We start from the raw sequence: 9,381 nt of genomic DNA on the forward strand, positions 1-9,381 counted from the left end.
AGATTACGAGGGGGTGTTGTGCATGTATATATATATATATATATTATTCTTAGCATGCAAATTAATATTGTATACATATTTGTTACTTTAACCAACAAAAAATTTAATGTAATTTAATTTTTTTTAAAATTTTCTTTGTTTGCTGTTCATTTTTGGAAGAAAAGTACCACTTTCGCCTTTTTGAATTATTTAATAACAAACACACCCTTAATTGTAGTATCATCATAGCCAGCCCTGACGTAATTCTGAAAACCCATTATGGTTAGACGGCTGGCCGGGTCTATTCCCAAGACCGCTAAACAGACGCCGATACTTAAGACCGCGGACCAGGTGCCGCTGCAAAGGGCCGCGAGAGTCAGTCTACGTGGCCGCCATCGCCAGCCAGAGAGCCAGGGTTGAAGGGCTGCCGCTTTGGAGAGGGAGAGTCGATGCAGCGAGCGAGCGAGCGGATCTTCAAGCCCAACTCCGAGGGAGGGCATCAGCAATCCCCAGTCACCTTCTTTCGGCTCTTCACTTCCGACGATCTCCTCCCCGACTGTATTTTGCATCGTCAGTCAGTGTCTTTTTTCTGACAAGGATGGTGCATGTGGACGAGTGAGTGTGAGATTCGTGAAGAAGGATGCGGAAGTGCAGTGCTGATAAATTGGGGCGAGTGGATGGAGTGGGAGGAATTTGAGTCGAAGGTTTGCAGCTTGGGAATTTGATTTCGGAGCAGGGGACCTACTTGTTCCATGAGACGGGCATCGCGGGTGGTGTCGTCCATAATGGCTGCGACCAGGCGGTATGGCGTGCCTGGCGCAATATGGGAGCTTTGTGCTCCCAATCGCCGTATCGCGAGAGCTGGGAATCACTACTTTATTTCCCTGGAGAGAAGGGTGCTCTGGAATATCGACCTGCAGGTTGGGATTTTGAGTTATGGAATATTTTGTTGGGTTAAGAGTGATTGTTTCGAGGTCAACAAGGTATACCTCATAGTGCTGGTTGTAAATTCGGGTGGGGTATTGGTCTTTTTAACTTGTAAATGCGGGCGATGACGATGGAATTAGAAACAATTAAAATAAAAATTGATAGGATGGTGACTTTTGGTGTTGGTGGCGCTGATAAATTGGAAGGGTTTAGGGTTTAAGTTCTTCCAGGCAGTTCGGGGGTGTATCCACGCCAGTGGACAGAAATCCCGGCTGGGGCATCGGCAGTGGAGAGTTGAAGGAAAAGAGAGCTAGAGGTGTAGTAGCTGCTGCGAGAGAAGATGTGAAGAAGTCTGTGGTGGTGGTGGAATCACCCAGCAAAGCTAAAACGATCACTAAATACCTTGGCCCTAGGTATGCTGTATTGCCCAGCTATGGTCATGTGCGGGATCTTGCTGCTCGAGCAGGGTCAGTGCGGCCAGATGATGACTTCAACATGCTATGGGAGATCCCTACCACTGCGCGTCCTCACATCAATTCCATCAAATCTGCTTTGAAAGGGTTGGACACTAGTCTTGATAATGCCATAATTTGATTCCATAATTTGATATGTTGTGTGTGCTTTGTACTTGGTGTTCTATGTGCTCGCATTGATGTATCTGTCTGCATTCGTTCGTGTGTGCGTTTTGGGAATTTAGAGCACAGGTGTTGGTTCTGGCATCTGATCCGGACAGGGAAGGCGAGGCGATTGCTTGGCATGTGCTGGAAATGTTGAAGATGGAGGGAGCGTTGAAGAGAGGAATAGAAGTGAAACGGGTGGTATTTCATGAGATCACAAAGTCAGCAGTGACAAGGGCCATGGAGTCTCCCAGAGACGTGAGCGAAACATTGGTTAATGCATACCTTGCGCGTCGGGCATTGGACTATCTGATCGGCTTCAATCTGTCCCCTGTTCTCTGGCGCAAGCTGCCGGGCAGCAAGTCTGCCGGACGTGTGCAATCGGCTGCTCTCCGTATAATCTGTGACAGAGAGCAGGAGATCGATGCATTCCAGTCCAGAGAATACTGGACTGTAGAAGCTCAATTGAGCAAAGATGGAGCTCGAAGTACAATGTCTGCTCGCTTGACTCATTTAAATGGAGAGAAACTTGACCAATTTTCTCTCAATAATGAGTTGGATGCTAGTTCTGCTTACAAAAAGGTTTCAGAAACCAAGCTACGTGTTGGAAGTGTGAAAAAGAGACTTGTTCGTCGCAACCCTGTAGCCCCTTACATTACCTCCACATTACAACAAGATGCTTCTGCTAAGCTGGGTTTTGGGCCAACTCGCACTATGTCTGTAAGCTTCCTAGACCGTAGCAATCGTTCTGCTAGGTTCGCTTTTAGTTACGGAAATGCCTGTTGGCTTTATTCTTTCCGTCTTTGTTTTACGCCTGGTAATAAGACGTCTTCAGTCGCTAAACCTCTGCTCACCTTTACACCTTTGAACTTGAGGATAACTGTTGTTACTCTCGTAACTTCTAGATCAAAAATCAGAACCCTGTGATGCTGATAAGGGTATAGCATATAGCACTTTGCTTAAATAGTTGAACTCGATTACTAAGCTGTGTTCTGAAAGGATACAATTAAATGGCGTAAGATTTTAAAGTCTTGATGCGCCAATAATTGGACTTGGATATGTTTTTGAACGGGGTGCACCTTTCTTTGATCACTATTGTGCCATGACGTTTGAGTGTAATACTTTGTCTCTGCTCTCACCCTTTTCTATTTCTTCTTAACTAAATCGTGTAGATTAGTTGGTTGATTAAATCTGATCGTGTTCGCAGATAGCTCAACAGTTATACGAAGGTGTGAAACTCAACAATGATGAGCAAACAGGACTCATTACGTACATGCGTACCGATGGTGTTCAGGTTCGTTGAACCTTGTTGTGTTGTCAAGAATGTCTGCACACAAGGAATCTATTTTTACTTGCACGTGATGCTTGCGTGGACATTTATTTCACCAGAAATTTATGTGGTCTCTTAACATTAATTTACGAGGGAGTCGTCGTGGATTTGAGATTAGATATCACCAGATGCATTGGAGAGCATAAGGTCACTGATTGGCACCAGGTATGTATCTTACAAGCTTACTATTTTAGATCTGTATTCGTTTCAGTTTTCTGTAAGTTCTGTTTTTTTGCCAAAGCTTGTTTTCATCAAATTCTGTAAATAATGGCTCAAATACTGTTGAAGTTGATGTTACCTAGAAATGATTGTGACCGTCTTTTTCCTACCCGATTGGTGTTGGTTTTTTTAACACTTGCTGGAGACACTTCCTGGATCGTATCAGGTATGGAGAAGATTACGTTCCCGCCGAAAAACGAGTGTTCGTATCTAAAGTGAAGAACGCACAAGAAGCTCATGAGGCTATTCGACCAACTGATATCTTTCGCCTGCCGTGTAAGCTTATATTATTTTCTGTCCTATGTATCTACATTTTCCTCAGTAGATTTAGTTACAGCTTCAAGTCTATCGGTAACCAACAAGAGTTTGGAATCACATCAATCATTATCGTGGTATGAAAATACTATTACTAATACTTGAATTGTGAACTATGGAAAATCTATTTTTTACGACAAGGCCTTTTTAGTCGAATTAGAGATGCCAAGTATTTCACTTCAGATTTGTGGAGCATGCCTTATTCATCCTCATTCAATACGGGGTCCTTGTATCCAGAGGTTTACACGTAATTAGATGATCTTGAAATGAAAACTTTAAGAAGATTTATCTTGTGGGTGCAGCATCTGTAGCCAATGTCTTGGAGGAGGATGCTTTGCAACTTTATTCCCTCATATGGGCTCGCACTGTGGCGTGCCAGCTCGAGCCTTCTGTATCCCGCCAGGTCTGATTGCTGCAGATTATGTCGCATCGAGTCTATTTTAGTTGTGTGTACATTAGTGCATAAGATTGAACAAATTCATCTTGCTTCTTGTGCTTAAGAGCGTCAGCGGAGTATCAAATATACTAATTTTTTGCTTAGATGTTTTGCAATGCTGCACGAAATGTTTGTTTTTAATACTCTATAGTTGGTTTAAGTATCTTTTTCTGTCTGCAAGGTATGTTATAGTAGACGTTGTAATTTTATTATCATGCCCAATCAGGAGGATTAGCAGCACATTATGTTGGTTTCATTGACAGAGAAAATCATATCGGGTGATGTACAGGTCTCTGTTGATGTAGTGGATGATCATCAGAATATGCAGCTACGTGCTAGTAGCTCCTCAATTTCATTTCCTGGATTTCTTGTTGTTTACAAGGTTAGAAGCTCTTACTCATTTTCTCTCAATAAGACAATCCTTAACTTAATCCACCGCAAGTGTGGCGTTTTGTTGTAAAGTTGAAGTTTTGGGTATCAGAGTACTAAATTTTCAGCTCTTGTGATTGGGCTAGTTGAGGTCATTTGATTCGTATTGTCAGATTTTGGGTTTCGTTCTGTTAGATTGGACAACGGGGTAACGATATGGAGCATTTGGGTTGGTTTTCTAAATGCACAGGACGTGGAAGCACTTGGAAAATTTACAGAGAAATTTCAAGATGATGACACCAGTGGACCTATCTCAGATTTGGATCAACTTGAGGTGGCAAAATAGAACACCTGTAAAGGATTTTAGTCGTTTTTATTGAATTTGTTTGATATTAATTTAGTCAATCAAGTTAAATTGTGCTAGTGTAGTCATTTAACAGACTTTGTGTGGGAGGAAAGGCAGGGAATTCGTTAATGCTTTCCGAAGTTCGACCAACTCAACACTTCACAGAGCCGCCACCTCGGTTCTCAGAAGGAACCTTAGTAAGTGAGCCATAGACAATAATTCATCTATGTATGCCAATGTAGATTTTAAGTTAAGCTGTAGATAAATGGGTGCATGGTACCTGGAAAGGGCATGTTGAAAATGTATCCATGAGAATGCGCTTGGTGTAATTTTTTGAGGTTTCATAAACTTGATTTGGGGAGGTTAAAGAGGTTATCCTTCACGAAAATGTATAGGTGAAGCGTTTGGAAGAGCTTGGCATTGGTCGTCCATCAACATATGCTCCTACACTACGAACTTTACAGGTACTGTTCTTTTGACTGGTCTTGAAGTCTTACAGGTTTGCCATAAGTATGTCGTCATGTTTTATGGGAGGTCCTCTGATCATGCCATCTGATGTTGCACCTCGCTTGAGTCGACGTTTCATCTGCACCTTCAGAAAAGATTGTTTCCCTATGCAGCCGTGATTATAATTACAGAATATGCATGTTCCTTTCAATTCAGTTGAATGCTTACAAAAGTCTCTTAAAACATTGATAGCTGAAGATTTTTTTTTGTTGCACCTTCAACTACCTTCAAATACCTTTTAGGATATTCTCTCATCACCAGTGAAATATGTGCTATTTTTTAAAAAGTACGGCCTGATTTGTTGCACAGCTGAGGAACTATGTGGGAATAGATAAACGTCGGATGTTTCCTGAGACACGGGGGCGCATGGTAAGCAATGAAAGTGTGATGTCTAACTTTTTTCTATTTTTTAAATGAAACAAAATGCAACGTGTTTTTAATAATTTTGATTCTCAAGTACATTAATTCCTAGATTTTTGTATATTTTCTTTTACTCACAACATTGTAGCTCGTTTTTTTAGACCTTCCAACTAATGAAATGAAGTGTGCAGGTCTCTGCATTCCTAATGCATTATTTTCCAGAGTTCTCGGACTTAGCTTTCACTGCCAACATGGAGAGCCAGGTATGATTTTGATCAACTTGTAAAAGTTGTTAACAGGTATAAACGAAATTCAGAATTTACCGGAATTCCCTCTGGTTTGCGTGTATTTGATTCAGATTAGTATATCTACTTTATCTAGATTGCTACGTGATGTTTTTGATACGCCAGAATAGTCACTTATGTTACTAGTGACTTTTCTAGATAATTTTGATCTTGTGAGATAGCCGTGAAAGATCTCCTGTACTACTCAACCTGTGCTGCTAGAATGAAGTTTGTTTTCAGTAACCAACTGCTCAAGTTGAGATATTGGCATTGTGTCTGCAAGCTGTCGTCATTTCGTGCGTTTAACGAAAGTCATTGAATTCCCATTTGATGTTGTACTGTGAGGAATCTCACAAACTGGATTGGTTTTGGTGGGACAGCTCGATGACGTATCAGCAGGAAATGCACTTTGGAAGGATTTGTTGCGTGAATTCTGGCCTGGATTTCATGGAAACGTTCTGGATGCTATGAAAGTTCCTGTTGAGAAGGTTCTGTTCATATTATTAATCTCTTGACACTGCACTTTCTACCAGTATATGGCTTTCTATCATGCCTTTGGTCACACTTCATTGTAATATTTTTTCATTATTTTTTTATGTTCATATGAAGGTAGTGGAGATGCTTGAAGAGGTGCTTGCCAAACAGTTCTTTCCATCAACAGGTCCAGGAGCTGGGGACAGGATCTGCCCAAGGTAATCTACAGCTGGTTTTTAAGCCTGTTCGATATTGTTTATTACCTTTCAATTTTGCAGATAAATGAGATTGCTACTCAGTTCCCTCAAGGGTATCTACTGCAATCGTAATTAGCGTTTCCGCATCAGATGTTTTGAGAAAATATGTTACCCTTTGCTGTCCTTCGAACACTGATTGGTGAATGTGGTACCTTGAAATGGAATCGTGTCAGCTGCAAGGAAGGAAAGGTTTCTGTAAAGCTGAGTCGATTTGGAGCCGGTTATTTTTTTGGATGCTCTCGTTATCCTGATTGCCTGTATGCATCTCTTTCAAACCTTAATTAAATCTTTGTTCTTATTGTCTCCAAAATGTTTCTTGGCCAGTTGCTTCTCTTTAATACAGTTAGATGTTCCTTGCAGACATTTCATTTTACTCTAGATTTTCACCTCCAAGGTTGTGCTCTGAAACACGTTTTTTAAACCTCTATAGTTTGTTTTTCTATTTTATTACGTGCTTGCTTCAAGCTTACCACGCGACGAGCTATTCTTGCTTTTGAACAAGCACACTCGATTGTGTTATTGTAATGATCTTTTGCCCGTCTCTACAATACAGCTTCAAAGCTAGCATGATATCTGGCGAGGAAGAAGAGTCTAGTAATGACGAAGATTCCGACGCACCAGTTGCTCAGTGGTCTAACATAGCACGTCCTGCCAAGGTCCTTGGTGTGGATCCAGCTACTCAATTGCAGGTATTTTTTTTTGAAAGTGCGACGTTCCTGCTTGTGTCAATATTTAAGTGAGATACGCTGGATTACATGTGTGGGTACGACCGATGATATTTTTGTTAGGATGGTATGATTAAAATTGATCAAAAGAAATGTGCAATGTAGTTATTTAATAAGACCTTGAACTTTGTTCTTAGGTGTTGATGAGGGTGGGGCCGTATGGAGCATATGTGCAACTTGGAGAAGCTTCTAAAAAGCAGAAACCTCGTCGAACGACATTACCTAAGGCATGATGTCGTCTATGTTGTTTTTATCCTCAAGAGTCACATCCATCGAATTCCTCATTTCTTTCAATATACATAGAATTTGTATTGAAAATTCTTTTCGTTTTTTGTTTGGTTTTGTTTTCATGCTTTCACAGGGTGTCAAATCAGAGGAAGTGACTTTACAGAAAGCATTGGAGTTACTGAGCTATCCCCGTGAGTTGGTAAGTACTCTTGACGTGGCAAATATGTTGGCGTACCGAACATCTGGCTTGGCGTAAGAATTCCTGTAGACATTTAATTTCTTGTTTACTGGATACTTGTTTGACAGGGGAAACATCCTGCGGAAGGGACGCCGATTATTGTCAGCATTGGAAAGTTTGGTTTCTTTTTGCGGCATCGCGCAATTATTGCATCTGTTCCACTAGTAAGTATTTCATGTAATGCACTGCACTCACTGTTGAGATCGTTTATCTTCAGTTTTAACCCCTCAAATAGCGATGCATTACGTCATTTGTATTCGACAGTCATGAGATGTGAGAGATCCTTAATGTCGTCTTTCACAGGGCGTTAGTATGGAGGATTTGTCTATAGACAAGGCCGTCGAAATATTGAAAGGAAAGCATGTATCAAGACGAGGACGGCGACCCCGAAAGGTTGTAGCCAAAGAGACCGATTCGGAGTCGACCAATTCTTCAGAGAGTTCTCCACATGACGGTGATTTGTCGCCGCAACACAATGGCCTAGTATATCAGGAGGAGCAGAATACACAGGTGTCACAAGAGAAACAGAAGAGAAAGTATGTAAGGAAGTCATCTCAAGATTCAAGTAGGGAAAGACTCTCACAGAACGGGGTTCTATCAAATGGTTCCGACCCTGTCGTCAAGAAAAGAGGAAAGGGTAGACCACGGAAGAATGTTGCGGCATCCGAGCTCATTCTCGCCCAAGTCTGATTCCAACCCTCGATGCCTTTTCTTTGTTTCTTTCCTCCAACTTTGCTTTTAATTTTATTTGATACGTTTTATTTCAAGAATGATTGAGTTCCTCCAATGTAATCCTGTGTACGGAAATTTCGCTCTATTGAATCCAGTGCTTTATTTTCAGGGCGAGTAAATGATCTAGTCTCTTTGGATCAGAAGTAGCTTTCGGACTCTGCTGGTACGTCTACCTTCAACCTGAAATTAGGGGTTTGCTGCCAAATTGTCTTTTGCTGTCTAATTGAAGCGTTTATAGTAGTTACTAATGTTATTATCCATAATGTATTAAACACAGTGCTACATAATCCTCTAGGTGTTTCTAAGAGCTTACAGATTGCTATTTGCTGACAAGGAAGCATGCAAATGACACGCTCTACCTGTCCTGTTTATACAGGATCATTTTGTATTGATCAAGAATTGGGTCGCGCCAGTTGTCGACAAGAACCTTCTCACGGCCCTGCATATCATATTAACGTGGAAAAAGTTTGAGAGGTGCCAAAGAAGATGAGCTGACGCCTGGAAATGATGTACTTACCTTTAGTTGCTAAAGCCTGGAGCGGGCAATCACGGTTTAAATGTTAGTATTACATCTTTACCAAGCAGATGGTAATGAAAGGTATTTCACTAATGGAGGGTCCTTGTTTAAGATGCGTGATACATTTTTTTCGAGAAATCGATCTGGTGTTGAATGCTCAAGGTGTTGAAGTGGTTAGGAATTCCAGAAAACGGTCTGGTAGAGCGAAGACGAGTGGCGAAGTAGTTGGGCTTAGCGCAGGCAAGTTCACGTTGGATCATGTCCTTGCATCTGTACACTAAGTCAAACTAATGCAGAGTATTTTTGCAGAATCTTGTACGTACTCTCTTGTAGATTGTGTGTTGTGGACATGACAATGCTTGTGCAACAAGCTGGGTACTGCCTTCAGGGTGTTTAGGTCAACAATTGTTTCTGCAGATAGAAGTGTTCAACGGACTTGGGTAATTTTTATGTTCACAATGATCTTAAATTACCAAGTTGAATGTTTGGTGTAATTTTTTAATAAGTATTTGTGAAAATGA

At 41.2% G+C, this 9,381-nt stretch overlaps 1 protein-coding gene across 4 annotated transcripts; it reads left to right on the plus strand.

Moving 5' to 3' along the window:
- The first annotated feature begins 443 nt into the window (after window positions 1-443).
- On the plus strand, window positions 444-9,171 carry LOC112276825 (uncharacterized). 4 transcript variants are annotated; one of them, XM_024508555.3, is made up of 23 exons: window positions 444-899; window positions 1,120-1,466; window positions 1,604-2,243; window positions 2,731-2,817; window positions 2,972-3,018; window positions 3,239-3,348; window positions 3,690-3,790; window positions 4,113-4,205; window positions 4,443-4,526; window positions 4,652-4,735; window positions 4,934-5,002; window positions 5,355-5,414; window positions 5,597-5,668; window positions 6,070-6,177; window positions 6,299-6,381; window positions 6,594-6,677; window positions 6,974-7,109; window positions 7,283-7,372; window positions 7,507-7,572; window positions 7,680-7,775; window positions 7,915-8,295; window positions 8,453-8,506; window positions 8,720-9,171. In XM_024508555.3, the coding sequence occupies exons 1-22, from the start codon at window positions 732-734 to the stop codon at window positions 8,459-8,461; spliced, it is 3,015 nt and encodes a 1,004-aa protein (XP_024364323.1). In that variant the 5' UTR covers window positions 444-731; the 3' UTR covers window positions 8,462-8,506; window positions 8,720-9,171. The 4 variants fall into 4 exon arrangements, with proteins under 4 accessions (XP_024364323.1, XP_090103067.1, XP_024364324.1 ...); XM_090246941.1 differs by having other exon boundaries at window positions 546-899; window positions 1,113-1,466; XM_024508556.3 differs by having other exon boundaries at window positions 581-899; window positions 1,640-2,243.
- The last annotated feature ends 210 nt before the right edge of the window (window positions 9,172-9,381 follow it).

This window comes from Physcomitrium patens, chromosome 24 (genome assembly GCF_059467195.1).
Source record: "Physcomitrium patens ecotype Gransden chromosome 24, ASM5946719v1, whole genome shotgun sequence".
Taxonomy (NCBI): domain Eukaryota; kingdom Viridiplantae; phylum Streptophyta; class Bryopsida; order Funariales; family Funariaceae; genus Physcomitrium; species Physcomitrium patens.